Source organism: Amphiprion ocellaris, chromosome 11 (assembly GCF_022539595.1).
Source record: "Amphiprion ocellaris isolate individual 3 ecotype Okinawa chromosome 11, ASM2253959v1, whole genome shotgun sequence".
NCBI classification, from domain to species: domain Eukaryota; kingdom Metazoa; phylum Chordata; class Actinopteri; family Pomacentridae; genus Amphiprion; species Amphiprion ocellaris.
Window position 1 is genome coordinate 2,573,654 of NC_072776.1, and position 18,953 is coordinate 2,592,606.

The window sequence follows — 18,953 nt, forward strand, 5'->3', positions numbered from 1 at the left end:
ATTTACCCCTGGAATGTAAATTTACCCTCCTCTAATGCTAAACTGTTTGCTCTGTTTCCAGCTGGACTGCACTCATGTGTTCCACCTTCAGTGCACTCGTCGCGTTCTTGAAAACCGCTGGCTCGGACCCCGAATAACTTTTGGGTTCATGCTTTGTCCAATTTGCAAGGTATGATGTCACCTGAGCCGCTCTGACTTAAAGGATTACCGCAATGACAGAGAGGTTGACAGCAGTTTCCACCACGCCTCAGAGTCGATCGAGTCAGTTTGTTTTAGGTGCTTAGTTGAAAAAGCTCGGGGTTTCTGTCCGGCTTTCTCTGGCACACTGTGACTGATTTCTGTGACACACACTGTAAACGCAACAGAAACACCTTTATGAACATGGGCCGGTTTGTGTGTTTCGCTTGTTTGCAGAACAAAATCAATCACTCGGTGATCAAGGACCTGCTCGACCCCATTAAGGAGCTATATGAGGACGTGAGGAGAAAGGCCCTGATGAGGCTCGAGTACGAGGGTCTGCACAAGAGCGAGGCAATAACTACACCAGGGGCACGCTTCCACAACGACCCTGCAGGGTTTGCCATGAACAGATATGCATACTACGTCTGCTACAAGTGCAAGAAGGTATCACACAGACTAAACAACCTCGATATTAGACTTTAAATATGGCATAGGGCTAGAAGTTCATATCTGTCCCTGTTTTCAGGCATATTTTGGGGGAGAAGCTCGCTGTGATGCCGAGGCAGGACAGGGAGACGACTACGATCCCAGCGAACTGATCTGTGGAGCATGCTCAGACGTCTCACGGGCTCAGGTGGGTAAATGATGCAGCAACTTCAACTGAATCGTTACGGTATTTGTAATGCTCTCATTTGCTGTCCTGTTGAGAGTTGGAAGAGAAGATTAGATGTCATTCTTATGTCTGAATGCTAAATCTGAAGCTCTAGCAAGCAGCTGGTGAGCTTAGCCTAGCTTAGCTTAGCATTAACCCTCCTGTTGTCCTCATTTACGGACACCAAAATATTGTTTCATTGTCTGAAAAAAATACAAAAATTCAGCAAAAAAATTTCCCAAACTTTTGAAAATTTGCCAAACCTTCAGGAAGAAAATTCCAATAATTCCTTAAAAGTTTCCTTTAAAAGTTGTATTATTACAATCCCCCAAATTTGGCAAGAAAATTCTTGGAAATATTTTCAAAAATGAGTAAAAATCTTCCAAAAAAAATCCTAAAAATATCTAAAGTGATTCCATATATATCAGTAAAATTTGTAATATTTTCTTTAAGAACATTCACAAAAAACTTTTTTTTTTAGCATTTCTTTTTTCTACCAACAAATGTTCAAAGATTTCCCAAAAATGTTGAAAATGTGGACATCAGACGTTTCACTGTGAAAATATATTTTTTTCCACATTTTCAAACTTTAAAACGGGTCAGTTTGACCTGCAGGACGACACCAGGGTTAAGACTAAAAACAGGGTAACCTACTCAGCTTTATCTGCTCAAAAGTAACAAAATCTGCCTACCTGCACCTTTAAAGCTCACAGATTCACAAGTTTTATCTTGTTTAATCTTTTTGATCGCCTACATGTAAAATAATTTCATAAAATGTTGAGTTTTTCCTTTAAAATGGTGCTTATTCGTTTTAAAAACACGCCTGTTATCTCCTGTGTTCTTTCCTCAGATGTGCTCCAAGCACGGCACAGACTTCCTGGAGTATAAATGCCGGTACTGCTGCTCTGTGGCTGTTTTCTTCTGCTTTGGCACCACACACTTCTGTAACGCCTGCCATGACGACTTCCAGAGGATGACCAGCGTCCCCAAGGAGGAGCTGCCTCACTGTCCTGCAGGTGTGTAGCGATTCTGTCCACTCGACTTTCAATGACTTGTATCAGATATATCAAAACTAAAGCTCCCTAATACTCCTGACAGAAAAAAAACAATGCATGAACTAAATGAAAATAGTGCCGTTTTAGAATAAAGAGTTACTGGAGCAGCAACAAAATGAGCAGGTCATGTGATCTGGAATTAACACACTTCCTGGAGAGGTGTTTTTGGAATGGGAAACTTAGTGGAAAGTGATTTCATTTAATTTAATATAAAATTTGATATATTACCAATAAATAAATATCTGTCATGATTATCTCAACTTCATAAAAGAACACAATGCAAACTATTTCTGAATCAGCTCATTTTATTATTGTTTAGCTCATTAGAAGGTGGTTGGTATTAAATTCAGACGGTTATTTAGTTGACATTTTAGTGATATCCAGTCATTTTTTATTAATAAGTGCTTGTTTCCATAATAAATAATTATGGAATTTGTAAAGACATGATCACAATGAACATAAAAACATTTGTTTTTTACTTTTAATAAAAATGTATGTAGATATATCCCATAGACTTAAAAAGTCTCTCAGTTATAGATTGACCTGGACAATTTTCTTGTCATTTTGGACAATTTTCTTGTCATTTTCAACAAATTTTATGTCAGCTTGGATCTTTTCTTGTCATTTTGGATCATTTTTTGTGTCTTTGGAACAAATTTCAAGTCATTCTGGACCAATTTTCTGTAATTATGGACAATTTTCGAGTCCTTTCAGACAATTTTTGAATCATTTTTGACAGGTTTTGAGTCATTTTGGACAATTTTCTTGTTAATTTCAACAAATTTTATGTTATCTCTGATCGTTTCTCGTCATTTTGGAACATTTTTGTGTCTTTGGGATAATTTTCAAATCATTTAGGACAAGAATTTGTAAAGACATGATCATAATGAACATAAAGAACATTGGTGTTTTTTTTTTTACTTTGAATAAAAATGTATGCAGATATATCCCATGGAGTTTATTCAGTCTTTGCCCCACATAATATGAGATTGGTTAGACATGGATGGAAATGGAAACATGGCTGGTTACCGAACACAAACCACCACAAGGCAAAAGGCAATAATTTTAGTTTTTGTGACTAGAAGTGACTAAAAATAGGAGACTGATGTAACTATAATGAGAATTCATGGTCATGCGGTTCTTTTATTCTGTCACAGGGCCCAAAGGCAAGCAGCTGGAGGGCACTGAATGCCCTCTGCATGTGGTCCACCCACCGACGGGGGAAGAGTTCGCTCTGGGCTGTGGGGTTTGCCGGAACGCCCACACCTTCTAAACAGCACGAGACTCAAACCCAAAACCAGTTTGTCTACTGTGATTTCTGGCTGCTGCCGCCGACGCGCAGCCGTAAAGCTTGGCTCTTGCATTGTCAAGTCTCCTGGACGCCGGACCGGGTTTCTGCTCTGCGCCAAGAGTCCTCAGGTGTGCTCCTCTACCAACATCAGTATCCAGGCTCTGCCACGAGCACCAGCTGTTGCTCCTTTGGATTCAGAGTAACCTGAATGGAAAAAAAAGAACAATAGAATTTTAAAAAAAAGAAGAAAAAAAAGAAAATAACTTGTGACGTGTTTGCATGCGGCCGTTGTATTCCCTCGGCTTCTATAGACGTTGCACACCTCCCGATCACTGAAGTGTAACAATACAAGATTAAACATTGAATATGAGATAAATTTGCTTTAAGGCAACCATGGATCAGCGTGGGCTTAAAAAATTAAAGGATCAGGCTGTATTTCCAGCTTCCTAACTATAAATTTAAAATATTGTTGTATGTAAACTTTTTTCGTAACCTTGTACAGTACTCTCCACTGTCAAGTGCATCATGGGTTGACGGACAAAAAAAAAAACAAAACAGATAAGTTGGTGGATAAGACTGTTAAGAATATTATGTTTGGGAGGAAAATAGTGTACGATTTATCTAATCTTGTATATAATGATACTATTCAAAAATAGCTGTATTCCGAAGTTGCTACTCTTCACTTCAGTTTTGTTTGATATTCTGGGTTATGTTTTGAGCCAGAACTTTTAATGAAGTGCAATACTGGGTGTGCCTCCTATCTTGCAGCTGTTTAACCTATGGAATGTATGTCAATAAAGCCACTGTACATTTTTATACAGTAGACAGTCGTAATTTCCCCTCTTCTAAATGTCAGATCTCTTCTGTTGTCTGGAAATGAGAAGGAGGAGCCGGGCGCCTGCAGTGAATCATGGTGGATGTAAATCCTGTTTGCAGCTCTTGTTTTAAGGAAAAAAAAGAAGAAAAAAAGTACCAAATCCTACAGTAATACAAAAACCTCAGAGTGAGACTGATTTACAGCTGAATGATTTGAGGGGGGCCAGTCTTCACACCAAATAAAAGTTGTGCACCTGTAATGCTTTTCCCTAGTAGGAGGCAGGGGGGATTGGGGGGGTTCAGGGGAACAGAGAGTGGAAAAAAAGCAGCTGCTGTTAAATAAAAAAGCTTAATACTTGTGAATCTGCTCTGTAATATCTGTGGTGGATGGAGTTGAATGGTAATAAACCAGGTTCTCTGTTTCGCAAAGTATACGCTGTGTCGTTCCTTAATGAGTGGTGGTATTTCCATTAAATTACCCTCATGAGTTCTGTAAATACATATAAGAAGAGGAGCAGGAGTAAGATGCATTACTCTGACATTTATTTGTGATACTGAACTGAGGATTTAAAAATAAATGCTGTGGTGTTTATTAACCCTCGTGTCGTCCTGCGGGTCAAAATTGACCCGTTTTAAAGTTTGAAAATGCGGGGAAAAAAGATATTTTCACAGTGAAACTTCTGATGTCTACATTTTCAACATTTTTGGAAAATCTTTGAACATTTTTTGGTGGAAAAAAAATGTTAAAAATGTTTAAGAACATTCACAAAAAATCAACCAAAATCCATCAGGTTTCACTGGATTTTGGTTGTTTTTTATGTGAATGTTCTTAAAGAAAATATTAGAAGTTTCACTTATTAGGGTCCGAGCACCGAATGGTGCGAAGACCCTATTGGAATGCAAGGAATTATTTATTATTATTATTATTATTATTATTATTATTATTATTATTATTATTATTATTATTATTATTATTCTTTTCCGGACTTTTGAATTGCCTTTTTGGCGGCCTTATCATACCCCAAAACGCATCAAACGTGGCATGCTCATCAGGCCTCGCGAAAAATTTGATATTTTATGGGAGTTGCGCATGTGTGTGGCAAAATGGCTCCATAGCGCCCCCTGGAAAATTGAAAATTTGGTCATTAGGCCAACTTGCACGATGTTTCATGTACAGCTACAAAATTTTGTATGCATATTCAGCACATCAGGAAACCCAAAAAAGTCAATCATGACCACGCCCTAACACCAACAGGAAGTCGGCCATCTTGAATTAGCTGTAAATTTTTCAAAATTAATAACTCATCGGGGATAAGTCCGACAGACGTCAAATTTGGCCAATATATGCAAACACGCGACCTGATGAAAAATTATCAAAATGTTCATTTCATTTCAAAGGGCGTGGCCATGGCGACTCCCGAAAAAATGGATCCTTCGCCATGAAACAGGAAGTGGTGTCTAACTCAGCTGTACATGGTCCAATCTGCCTGAAATTTGACATGTGTGATCAATGTCCAGCCCTGACAATATCCATGTGGTTATATACATTCACAGTCATAGCGCCACCTTGTGGTAGCAGGAAATTAACATTTTTCACACTTTGATGTACTATTCTTAGCACGTTGATCAGATTCACCTCAAATGTGGTGACATAAGCCAGAACACATTGATGATGATTCCCAAAGAAAATGGTGACTCGTCGTCAAGGGGCGTGTCTGTGGCATTGCGGCGAATTTCGATTTCTCGCCATAAAAATTGAATTATTAATATCTCAGCTGGAAATGATCCAATCCGGACCAAACTTGATGTGATGGACACCAGTCCGGTTCTGAACACATCCACATTCATAAATTTAGAAATACTCATAGCGCCACCTATTGGCAACAGGAAGAAATTGTCATTACATTTGCACGTGCCATTGCCTGATACTTTGTCATATGATTCTGAAAATTGGTCAGGTGAGTGACCACACATTGACGATGGCACAGTGTGAAGATTTTGACGATTCATAAAACGCTGTTGCCGTGGCAACGTATCGTTGCCGGAATAAACAAAGTACTTTTTGACAGGTTAAAAATGCTCAAATGCTCGCCAAAATTACCACACATATCTGGACCGGCAACCCATTTCAGATTTTAGGGAAACTGCACATGTGTTTGGCAAAATGGCTCCATAGCGCCACCTGGAAAATTTCAAACATTTACTACGGCCAGTACGTGTCACCTAGAATTATGAAACTTGGTAGACATATGTAACTCGTCAAGACACACCAAAATGTAATTGACAGCCATGCCCAAAACCCAACAGGAAGTCGGCCATTTTGAATTATATGTCATATGTTTTGACAATTTTGGGTCATTTTTAGACATTTTCAAAAGCTATAAACTCACATAGGGTAACACCAAGAGAGCTGAAATTCGGCCAGGATGTACTCCAGGCATGGGTGATCAAAAGTTATCAAAATGCTCACCTTAAGTCTGAGGGCGTGGCCATGGCGGCCTCGTGAATTTTGATGCTTCGCCATGAAACATCAACTGCTGTGTAACTGCCCTAAACATGCTCCAATCTGCCTCAAACTTTACAGGTGTGATCAGAGTCCAGTCCTGATCCCATCCATAGGCAGACATAAACTCTCGGTCGCAGCGCCACCTGGTGGTTGGAAGGAAATGCTCTATAACTAGCCTGGACATGGTCCGATCTGCCTGAAATTTTACGTGTGATCAGAGTCTGACCCTGATCACATCCATAGGCCAATATACACTCTCGGTCGCAGCGCCACCTGGTGGATGGACAGGAAAAGCTCTAGAAGTAGCCTGAATATGCTCCAATCTGCCTGAAATTTTGCACGTGTGATCAGAGTCCAGCCCTCATCGCATCCATAGGCCGACATGCACTCTCGGTCGCAGCGCCACCTGGTGGATGTGCGTGGATTCGCCGACCAGCAAGGATGCGAGGACCCGTCCAACGCTGCTTGCAGCTTTAGTTTACTTTTTGATCGCAACAACTTGTCAAGATATGGAAATGATTTTAATTTGATATTCATTTCCACGTGTAGTAATCCTGACACCACAGCATACAAACTAAACAGGAACTATTAAGGAAGAAGTTTCGGTTATCTCCCTGCCTTGTAAATGGAGAAAATTTATTTTTAAAAAATGCATAAAAGTTTTCTTGGTGCATGAACTGAGGCTGCTGACTGACCTTATATTGCACAATGTTCAATGTCTTTAAATATTTTCACAGTAAGGATTCATCTGTCGATCTATCTATACCTGAAACCTGATCCTCTGTATATAGTCTTCTACATGTTTGTTGTTTTTTTTTTTTAAGAATAAAGTCATCTGTATATAATGCTATGGGCAATTTTTGCACCGTTTTTTTCTTATTTATTCTTGCACTGCCTTTATACTCTTATACTTTCTCCTTTCCTAAGGAAGAAGTTTCGGTTATTTCCCCAGTTATGTTTGAAATGTAACATTACTTCTTCAGCTCAGTGCATCAGTGATCATATTGGTTTAGTGGTTGGAAGTCAATAAAACATTAGCGTCAGTCAAATTGAATGCGTCAGTGGATGGAAGTGGTGGTTGCCTTGTGCTGCTCTTCACTTCACTGCAGCTCCATGGCTCCATCTGCTGGACGGACAGAAGTGCAGCAGCTGATGGCAGCTTCTTTGACCTCACGCTGCTGTCAGACCCACAGATTAGGGTTTATTTCAGATATATATAATAGAAAATAGTAATTAAAAAATAAGCTGATGTTGTATTTTTGCAGCAGTGAGTTTTACAGGGTTAAGAGCAACCAGTCAAAGGTTATTACTGAGGATTTTAAACAAAAACATTCAGGCAAACAGTTAACATCATAGGGTGCCTGACATGTTTGTTTTTTTTCCGGGTCGATACAGATTTTTTTTGTAATCAAGGAGATCAATAACCAAGATTTGGAATCACTACACATTTGCAGAAAAAATAAAGTTTTTGAACAGCACATAAAGTTAAGTTAAAATTAAAATAATCACGAGTTGCAGCCTTTGCTTATTTATGTTTTACATGCTGAAGTTGTCCTTCAGTGTTTCACTGATCAGATTGTGCTGTGGACAGGAACAAGGTCAGAGGGAGGCAGCTGCAGCAGACCCAAAGTAGTTTCACATTCATTTATCTGATCAGATTTCAGGGGGCTTTTTTTTTTTTTTTTTGTTTTTTTAAGAAATGGGACCAATAATTGAAAACATGCTAAATATCAGATGGGATCATTGGTGTCACAGGACATCTGCAGACACAGGTCAAAGATTACAAGGAGTTTATTTAACGAATGAAACTAAAACCAATACAGAAAGGATAACTAAACCAAGGTGAAAACAAAAAGGGGAAACCAGACTAATTGTAGGAGAAAGGTTCTGGTTTCAAAGTCTGTGGTCTGGCAGAGAGCGGAAGAATGAAGAACCGGGCCTTCGTGGATTAAGGTGATTGAGAACAGGTGAATCAACCCCCACACCTGTGAGAGAGATGGATGGATGGATGGATGGATGGATAGATGGATGGATGGATGGATGGATAGATAGGTAGGGAGGTAGATGGACCATAGATAGATGGATGGATAGGTAGATTCTGCAGTGGGGAAATTTTCAGTGTGGCAGTAGCAGATAGGAAAAAAAGTTTAAAAAAAAAAAAAAAGCAGCACTCAGTGCACAGATATAAATAGATGCTTTCTCCTTAGAGAAGAAATAGAAATGCTTGTAAAAAAAAAAAAATCTTGTGAAATTGCACATATTGACTTATTTACATTTTATTGCAGTTACTTCATGGGTGATCTGAACTACTGGGAGCAGGCTTGATTGAACACAGTCTGACTGCTGCAGGAAGGAAGGACCTCCTTCAAACATCGTGGGTGAAGCAGTCTGTCCCTGAAGGAGCTGCCGGTGATGGTCCTGTTTCCTGCAGGGGGTGGGAGATGTCCTCCATGATAGACAACAGCTTTGTCATCATCCTCCTGTCTACCACCAGCCCAGGACAGAGCTTGCTTTCTTAACCAGTTTCTTTAGTCTCTTCCTGTCTGCAGCCGTGATGCTGCTGCTCCAGCAGACCACTCCATACAGGATGGCTGATACCACCACACAACCATAAAAGGTCCTCAGAATTGCTCCCTGCACCCCGAAGGACCTCAGTTTCCTGAGCAGGTGAAGTCTGTTCTGACCTTTCTTACACCGTGCGTTGGTGTTCTATCTCTAGACATGTTTGAATGTCTTTATCAATAAATGCTCAAACACATGTTGAGTGTCAGCTCAGCTCTTTGTTCCATACATGTAAATGTTCCTATGTGATTGGTGTCTTGCAGTCAGAGTGTAAAGAATTGAAGCTGTCAGAGGCTTTCTGTGGTGAAGAGGCTGCAGGACATCAGCTGCTCCAACAGGTGAAGCCTTTGTTCTTTGGCTCCAACCAGAAGCAGCAATAAATCAGCATGAGCTGCAGCTTATCCACCTCATAGAGTGTATAATAAAGAAACCAAGAGGTTTTAGTTGATAGCTGTCGCTAGCAGTGTGTTGTTCAGGTTGTGAGGAGAAGTAAAAAGCTTACAGCACCTGGTATTCCCAGGTAGTCTCCCATCCAAATACTAACCAGGCCCAACCCTGCTTAGCTTTGCAGATCTGATGAGATCAGGTGTATTCAGTCTCAGAAACAAACCTCACATGATTCAGATCTCCACTCACACCTTTTATTTGTCGTTTGGTTGCGCCAGTACTAATTGATAGCATCATTTAAGCAAAGTTAGAGCAACATCTTGTAGGACAGGTGGTGTAGAGGTAAGTTTTTTGCCTCCCCGGTACCTTAGTACCTTTATTATCTTCACTTCCTTAATACTTTTGTGTACCATCATTTACGAAAACTAACAGCTACACCCAGTAGGAAGGATAGCGCAGTGGTAAGTTATCTGCCTCTCATCCAGGAGGTCCTTGGTTGGAATCCAGCTCAAGGCTCTTTTTACACTTTGGCTGCATGACAACCTCTTGCAACCATCATTACAACAAACTCCACCAGGGACCTTGTGTGACAGATAGCTCACACAGAGGGTGTGTGTCTGTCATGTGGATGGTCACGGTTCGAATCCCCGCTGTGGTGTGGAGTGTCACTGGACTGGAGTGGACTGGACTTCAAAGATGGATCCGGGAAAAAGGAAAACAAGGAGATTTACCCATAAGCAAGGCACGAAGGCACGAAGGCACGAAGGCACGAAGGCACGAAGGCACGAAGGCACGAAGGCACGAAGGCACGAAGGCACGAAGGCACGAAGGCACGAAGGCACGAAGGCACGAAGGCACGAAGGCACGAAGGCACGAAGGCACGAAGGCACGAAGGCACGAAGGCACGAAGGCACGAAGGCACGAAGGCACGAAGGCACGAAGGCACGAAGGCACGAAGGCACGAAGGCACGAAGGCATCGAGGGCACTGAATGATGCCACGAGGGCACGTAAGGCAGCGAAGGCACGAGATGGCACGAAGGCACGAAGGCACGAAGGCACAGAAGGCACGAAGGCACGAAGGCACGAAGGCACGAAGGCACGAAAGGCACGAAGGCACGAAGGCACGAAGGCACGAAGGCACATTTTTGGCAAAATTTTGCCTTTTCTTCTATTCGTCAAGGCGGTGACATCAACACTGAAAGAAAAAAAAACAATCCACAAATCAAAAAAAGAAGATAATCTACCTACAACTTTTAAAGAACACGCTAAAAAACACAATACTAAAAAGTCACACTCTTCTCCTCATCACTCATTTTTACATTTTAACACAATTTCAAAGCCACACAAATCACATTCTTCATGTCAAATCACTTCTCTTCACTACAAATGGGAGAGGAACAGCAAACAAATAAAAATACAACTTATGGCTTAAAATATCTTCAAAATCTCTTTGCTATTCCTCTACATTCAAATTCCTCAACAGCACTCAACAATCACCTGCAGGATCTCTTACTTCTTTCTTAGCTCTGACAAAACATCTTCAAGACTCTGAGAAGACAACTCATTTTCAACACATTTGCTGCTTCGTCTAAGTGTCCACACACATCTCCAGTCATCCACAGGCCTCACCACTGATCAGCTGCACAAACTTACATGTTAAACTTCTCCAAAGATAAAATACAGGCCCTTCTGTCTGATCACAACTTTTACTGGTGGCTCATATTTCAAGTTCATTTCCTTGCAAAGTCTTTATTTTGGATTAAAGTGGGATCTGTGACCAGGCAGATCACTTGTTTATTCTTAGCATTTGGATTTCACTGACATTCCTGTCATGTAGAAAAATAGAAATATCTTTGCATTGATTCAGCTAAACTAACTGCAGACACTGAGAGGCGTAAAGTTCAACAAATGCTGTTTTTATTTACTTCACTGGTGACATCAGTAGATGCTTGCAGTGAAACCACCACTGCAAATATTTATGCATTAAAGTATCACAACTGAAAACTCCCTACAAACGTCCACTTCTAACACCACAAACATTGTCCAGAGGAAATGATATTAGCTGAACATAAAAACATGTAAAACAGCTCTGATGCTTTCATCCTGAGCTCCACTCAAACATTTCACTGTGCAGCAGCTCAGCAGTTTGTTTAAGAAAAGCATTTAGGTTCAATCTGTGAAGCCCAAAACCCACCAGCTTTGAAAAATGACACCATTTACCAGAGTCACAAACTGTAAAAACAGAAGGAATTGTTGGATTTTCTATGTGAATGTGTCGCCTCTCTAGTTAACTCACCCGGTTACGTCTCCATCCTGACACTGCTCTGCTGGACCGGAGCTTCTGGACCAGCCGGGTGGACCTTCCTTCACAGATCTTCCCGGTGGGAGTGATTCTGAGTCGGCCTTGGTTGACTGCAAACTCCTTAAAATGGACACATGAGAGGAAATCGTGGACAAATCGATACAACAGCTTGTTCGGTTTGTCCTGTTCTTAAATGGGTAGAAAACTGCTGAGAGCTCTCAGTTCAATTCAATTTTCAATTCAATTTTATTTATATAGCGCCAATTACAGTCAAATTGTCTCGAGACGCTTTACAGAACCCATATGCCTGACCCCCAGAGCAAGCCAAAAGGCGACAGTGGCAAGGAAAACACCCTTTTAACAGGGAAAAAAAACCTCGAGCAGAACCCGGCTCTAATGTGGGGGGACCCATCTGCCTGCTGGCCGGGCGGGTTGAGAGGGACAGAAGAGGTAGAAAGGTAGAGATAGAGGGATAGAGGTAGAGGGGTAGAGGTAGAGAGGTAGAGATAGAGGGATACAGATAGAGGGGTAGAGATAGAGAGGTGGGGGGGTGGGACACAAGGACCATAAAACACAGCCACACATCTGAAGCATCCAGCATCCAGCTCTGGGACCAGGGACACTCGGAGAAAGGACACAGAAAGAAACAGAGTGAATGTAATGCAATAATGGTATATATAGTAAATACATAGGTTAGTTAGAGAAGGGCTCAGTGCATCAAGAGAGGTTCCCCAGCAGTCTAGGCCTATAGCAGCATAACTAGGGGCAAACTAAAGGGACGTCAAGAGGGGAAGTCAGTTGTGCAAATGAAAACACCAGCATACCCCGTCAGGGTCCCCCAGTCAGCCCTAACTATAAGCTTTGTCGAAAAGGAAGGTTTTAAGCCTGGTCTTAAAAATAGAGAGGGTGTCCGCCTCCCGAACCCAAACTGGGAGCTGGTTCCACAGGAGAGGTGCCTGATAACTGAAGGCTCTGCCTCCCATTCTACTTTTAGAGATTCTAGGAACAACAAGTAAGCCTGCAGTCTGAGAGCGAAGAGTTCTGCTAGGATAATATGGTACTATCAGGTCTTTAAGATATGATGGAGATTGGTTGTTAAGAGCTTTATATGTCAGAAGAAGGATTTTGAATTCTATTCTAGATTTAACAGGAAGCCAATGAAGAGAAACCAATATAGGAGAAATATGATCTCTCTTGCTAACTCCCGTCAGTACTCTGGCTGCAGCATTTTGGATCAGCTGTAGATATTTCAGAGAGCTATTGGGACAACCTGATAATAAGGAATTACAGTAGTCAAGCCTAGAAGTAACAAATGCATGGACTAGTTTTTCTGCATCACTCTGAGACAGGATGTTCCTGATTTTCACAATATTTCTCAGGTGGAAAAAGGAAGTCCTACAGATTTGTTTTATGTGCGAGTTAAAGGACATGTCCTGGTCAAAGATAACACCGAGGTTCCTCACAGTGGTACTGGAGGCCAATGTAATGCCATCCAGAGTACCTATATGCTTTGAAAGCAATTCTCTAAGATGTCTGGGGCCAAATACAATGACTTCAGTCTTGTCTGAATTTAGTAGTAAGAAATTATAGGTCATCCAGGTCTTTATGTCCTTAAGACAATCTTGCAGTCTAGCTAGCTGATTAGTTTCATTTGGCTTCATAGATAAATACAATTGAGTGTCGTCAGCATAACAATGGAAATTAATACAGTGCTTCCTAATAATGTTGCCTAAGGGAAGCATGTATAATGTGAACAGTATTGGTCCTAAGACAGAACCCTGAGGAACTCCATGATTAACCCTAGTATGCTCAGAAGAGTCATTGTTGACATGCACAAACTGGAACCTGTCTGATAAGTAGGATTTAAACCAGTCCAGTGCTGTCCCTTTAATGCCAATAGAATGTTCTAGTCGCTGTAATAAAAGTTTGTGGTCGATTGTATCGAATGCTGCACTAAGGTCCAATAAAATAAGTATAGAGACCAGTCCATTATCTGACGCTATGAGAAGGTCATTAGTAACTTTCACCAGAGCTGTTTCTGTGCTATGATGCACTCTGAAGCCTGACTGAAACTCTTCAAACAAGCTATTCCTTTGTAAATGTTCACATAATTGATTTGCAACTGTTCTTTCCAGAATTTTGGAGAAAAATGGGAGGTTGGAAACTGGTCTATAGTTGGCTAAAACATCTGGATCTAGAGTGGGCTTTTTAAGTAAAGGTTTGATTACAGCAACCTTAAAAGCCTGTGGTACATAACCTGTTACTAGAGAGAGATTAATCAGATCTAACATTGAGGAATCAGCTCTGACAGAGTGTTGCTCTGACTCCATGTGTGACTGAGGCTGGAGTGAACAGAGCTGCTGCTGCTCAGATGCAGCTTCTTATTAGCACAACAACAGATGCTGCGTTCACTACGTCTGTGGGTGTGGAGCTGATAAAGAGGATCTTCACCACTGACCTGAGCTGCTGCCACACGGTGAGACGTCCAACAGAGTCACTGAGCAGCTGATGATGAAGAAGATGAAGGCTTCAGGAGGAGGTGGAGGAGGAGAAGCTGCAGGGCCACATGAGACACTGAAGAGACAAACCAGAAATGATTCACACACTAGACATGAAGAAAAGAAAACATCAGAGAGTGTAAAATACAAGAATGAGTCCTGAACATCACTGGTGATGAAGCTCGAGGCAGAAAAACTCAAACACAAACTGCCTCAACAAGAAGTTAATTTCTATGGTCAAACTGAGAGCAAGAATTCCTGGAATATTTAGTAAATCTAAACTGTATTTCTGAAGTTTAATCCAGACAGGAGAAATATTGTGCATTTTAATATTCGTGTGTGCTGTCCCGATAAGCGGCTGGTGAAGGACTTTCTAAGTCTTATTGCCTCTTTTAATGTGGTTCAGTGTGTGTCGGGTCCCACACATGAACACGGACACACGTTAGACCTGGTTCTGTCTTATGGATTGTCTGTGTCGAATATTGAGATCAGTGATAACGTATTCTCTGATCATAAGCCTGTGATTTTTAATGTCAGCTTTCCGTCTGCTGGTCTTAAATCCAGCGCTCCTGCTCGGTACTGTCGGGTTTTTGAACTCTCTCTCTGCCGGTCGCTTCTCCGCTGCTTTTAATCAGCTCTGCGTCCCCTCTAGTTTATCCTCTATGGATACAGAGGAACTCAGCTCATGGTTCCATTCTATTCTGTCAAGGTGTTCTGAACTCCGTGGCTCCTTTAAAGACTGCACATCGTAGAGCAAAACTGGAGCCCTGGTTCAACGATGCAACTGGAGCAGTGAGGAGGGAGTGTGGTAGAGCTGAGCGCAGCTGGAAGAAGGACAAGCTGCAAGTCTCGTTTTTAATTTTAAAAGACCGCTGGAGAGACTATCAGACTGTGGTTAAGGAAGCCAAAAGGGCTCACTTAGCTGGAGTCATTGAGTCAAACCGCCACAACCCTCGAGTTTTATTTAATACCACTGACTCAGTTTTAAATGCTCCCAAGCCGGTTTGCCAGGAAGCATCCATCGAACTGTGCGTCAACTTTCAGGAGTTTTTTATTGATAAAGTTGTTAGTACAAGGGCTCTGATCTCAGCTCCTGCCGTCGACCCCTCTGCCTCTGTCTGCTGCCCGGCTGGGCTCCATAAATTTCAGCCCGTTACTCTGTCGTTTTTCATAGACACTGTCGGCCACATAAAGTCCGATAGATAGAGTCCGGCCCTTGTCGCATCCATAGGCCGACATGCACTCTCGGTCGTAGCGCCGCCTGGTGGACGTGCGTGGATTCGCCGACCAGCAAGGATGCGATGACCCGTCCAACGCTGCTTGCAACTTGAATTTTTAACTTGAGTTTGGACTCGACAGTTTTTGTCAGGAGGTTGGACTTTAGGCTTTGTGCTGGAGGGTTGAACCCTGATTTCCAAGATGTTTAAAGTGTACAGACCTCTTGAGTCCTGAGGAGATGAGCTTTCACAAAGTCTGAGGGCTGAAATTTTCGAAGTTTCACAGTAGTTGTCTGTAAACTAGAACCTTCAGATAGTCCAAGGACTTGTGTCTTCTATGTCCATGTGTAGTTGTCTGTTAGTTTGAAATGTCAGATAGTCTGAGGACTGAAATGTGCAAAGTGTCTTAGTACTTCTCTGTTAGTTAGAAATTTCTGTTTAATCGAAGCCTTAAAAGTTGTGAACATGAGTCTTGATTTCACATTTAGAGTATCCATTTGAGTTTTGGTGAGACGTTCACCTGTGTGCTATTTAGAAATGGTCCAGAAACTTTGATTGTATTCAATGAAAAGTATAGTTAGTGGTGATCAGAAGGTAACATTAGTTTGATCAATGATTTCAACTATTAGTAGACTTTATGAGGGAAGCAGTTTTGAGAAAAGAGTTATTAGTAAATCAATTCATAGTGCAACCCAGAACATTGAAAGAGGAAGTGTTTGAAGAAACAACCAGATGTTTTTGTTTCAGAATAGAAAACGTTTTAAGATCTGTAAATTTATTTGTTTTTTTGGATTTTGTTATTGTGTCTTCTGTGTAATTAGATATTCAAAAGTGTCACTGGTGTTTTTCAAATTTTTTGTCTGTTTTTAGATTAATCTTAAAAGTTTAGTTTTGGTCTTTTGTCATTTTCATGATTTTATAATATTAGATTAGATGTACAACTGTTTTGTCTTTTTAATGTGTAATTGTTGAGTGAAAAGTATTATTGGATGTAATGAGTTAAAATATTATTTTCAATATTAAATGTTTAAACTCGTAGTTTGTAATGTGAAGAACTTGTAGTAGATTGTAATGTGTAATTGTATATAAAAAGTTTTCATAGTAAATTGTGTTTAATTCCTAGTAAAAGTGTTATTGTCTTTAAGGTGTTTATTTGTAAAGAAACATTTAACTATTTAAATAAGTGTACTAGTGTCTTTCACTTTTTGTTTGGACAGGCGTAGTGAGAGACAGCCAGACAACGGGGTTAGAAATAAGAGGTTAGCCAGCTCATACAGCATGGGGTGTACAAGCAGGAGTCGAACCCGAGCCTCAGCGGTGGGGACCTAGTACATACGTAAGCGGCGTAACCCGTAGAGCTACATGAGCACACATGTTCCCACCTTGAAAACGTGTATAAATCGAATAGAAAGTCAAGGGGTAGGGTAAGGGTTAATGAGCAAGGTCCTTACAGCTGTAATGAAAAAATCGGGAAATTTAATATAACACATAAATATTTTTAATTTTAATACTAAGCAGCCGAATATTCTGAGAAATTAATTCGCGGTTTTTCCGTCCGCATCGTGGTTGAAAAAGTACCGTTAGGTTAGCTATATCGTGGTTGAAAAAGTACCGTTAGGTTAGCTATATCGACGATGCGGACGGAAAAACCACAACTTTATTTTAGGAATTTTTTGGTTGGAGTGGCTTATTATTAATTTATGAAAAAATTTTATTTTTTATATCCACTCCTTTGGTACATTGCTACTGTCAGGACCTTCCTCTCCAACCCGAACCCTACCCCTAGACTTTCTATTGGATGAATACACGTTTAAAAGCACATAACATTTGTGTCCATATAGCTGTACGGGTTAAGCCACTCACGCATGTACTAGGTCCCCAACGCTGAGGTCAGGGTTCGATTCCCGCTCGCAAACCGTATTGTATGAGTTTCCCTCATTCTTATTTCTACCCCGTTGTCTGCCTGTCTCTCACTACACCTATCGATCAAATAAGTGAAATAGACTTCAACTCTTATTTATAAATTTCTTGTTTATTTATTTAATACACTTCTTCAATTTCTTACATCTTTTTTCCCCCCATACTTTATTAAAGTTTGAGTGTCTTAACTTTTTCCCTTTTATTTAATTGCTTCATTTTTATGTACTTTCTTTCTTTAATCTTCTTGTTCTTTCTACTATTTAACACCAACCTTCAATTTTGACTCCTTTTTTGACATTTTGAAAAGCTATAAACTCAAACAGGGTAACACCGACAGAGACGACATTCAGCCAGGATGTACTACACACATGGGTGATCAAAATTTATCAAAATGCTCCGCAAAAGTCTGAGGGCGTGCCCATGGCTGGCTCCTGAACTTTGATGCTTCGCCATGAAGCATCAACTGCTGTGTAACTGCCCTAAACATACTCTAATCTGCGTCAAACTTTACATGTATGATCAGAGTCCAGTCCTGATCACATCCATAGGCCGACATGCACTGTCGGTCGCAGCGCCGCCTGGTGGACGTGCGTGGATTCGCCGACCAGCAAGGATGCGAGGACCCGTCCAACGCTGCTTGCAGCTTTAATATATATTTAGATCTTTTTAGGATTTTTTGAAGATTTTTATTATTTTTTTGAAAATATTTACAAGAATTTTCTTGCCAAATTTGGGGGATTTTTTTTTTTTTAAATAAAAATTTTAAAGGAAACTTTTAAGGAATTATTGGAATTTTCTTCCTGAAGGTTTTGCAAATTTTCAGAAATTTGGGGAATTTTTTTTGCTGAATTTTTGGATTTTTTTTCAGACAAGGAAACAATATTTTTTGGTGCCTGTAAATGAGGACAACAGGAGGGTTAAAATGTGACGACCTTCCAGCAGCCCACCTGGAGTCTAGGTGTCTTTTCTTTTCCAGAGCTGAGGGTTGTCAGCTGATTGATCCACACCTGGACCCAGCTGCAGAAAACCTCCTCATTTCCATTCAAGCTTTCTCCCTCTGACAGGATGCTGTTTCATCTGAGCATCTAAATCTGTGTGAGTCACCATACATCTATTGCTGTCTCTTATTTGACCTTTATTTTACCGAGTAGAAATGTTTGAGAACCAGTTCTCATTTGCAAACATGACCTGGCCAAGAGCATCTAAACTACTGTTACAACCCCGGCTCGGGGGGGAAGGGAAGCAACATAAACAGTTGTTGGTGGAAAAATCAAATTATTTATTACAGAAAAGGTTGAACAGAAAATGTGCAAAATACCATACAAACTGGGGCGGAACTGAGGAAGAGGGCTGGTGGGTGCCGCTCAAATCAAAGAAAACATCAAAACACAAAAAGAGTTCTCATAAGGAGAACTTAACGCTACCATCGCGGTGGACAAAAGAAAAACGGAACAAAAAGGCTCACTAAAGAGGAACTGGCAAAACAAAACAGGAGTCAGCACCCCTAATCCTGGTGAAACCTAAACAGAAGGAACTACCTGGAATGAAGTGAGGCTGTATCAGTTT

The 18,953-nt window shown here is 40.8% G+C and overlaps 1 protein-coding gene and 1 long non-coding RNA gene across 20 annotated transcripts in view; one reads left to right on the forward strand and one right to left on the reverse strand.

Moving 5' to 3' along the window:
- The window catches only part of mycbp2 (MYC binding protein 2), a 71,886-nt gene extending 67,460 nt beyond the window's left edge, over positions 1-4,426 (forward strand). For all 19 annotated transcript variants that reach the window (XM_055014896.1, XM_055014895.1, XM_055014901.1 and 16 more), the window contains 5 exons: positions 62-169; positions 415-624; positions 707-814; positions 1,683-1,848; positions 3,045-4,426. In XM_055014896.1, coding sequence (XP_054870871.1) covers positions 62-169; positions 415-624; positions 707-814; positions 1,683-1,848; positions 3,045-3,160 — 708 coding nt within the window. In that variant the 3' untranslated portion in view covers positions 3,161-4,426. The remainder of the gene's footprint in view (positions 1-61; positions 170-414; positions 625-706; positions 815-1,682; positions 1,849-3,044) is intronic.
- A 6,919-nt stretch (positions 4,427-11,345) lies between these two features.
- LOC129349998 (uncharacterized) lies at positions 11,346-14,451 on the reverse strand. The gene is made up of 2 exons (XR_008603182.1): positions 14,211-14,451; positions 11,346-11,872 (listed from the first exon to the last, which is right to left on the reverse strand). It is a non-coding gene; the product is annotated as an uncharacterized LOC129349998 (long non-coding RNA).
- Positions 14,452-18,953: the final 4,502 nt, after the last annotated feature.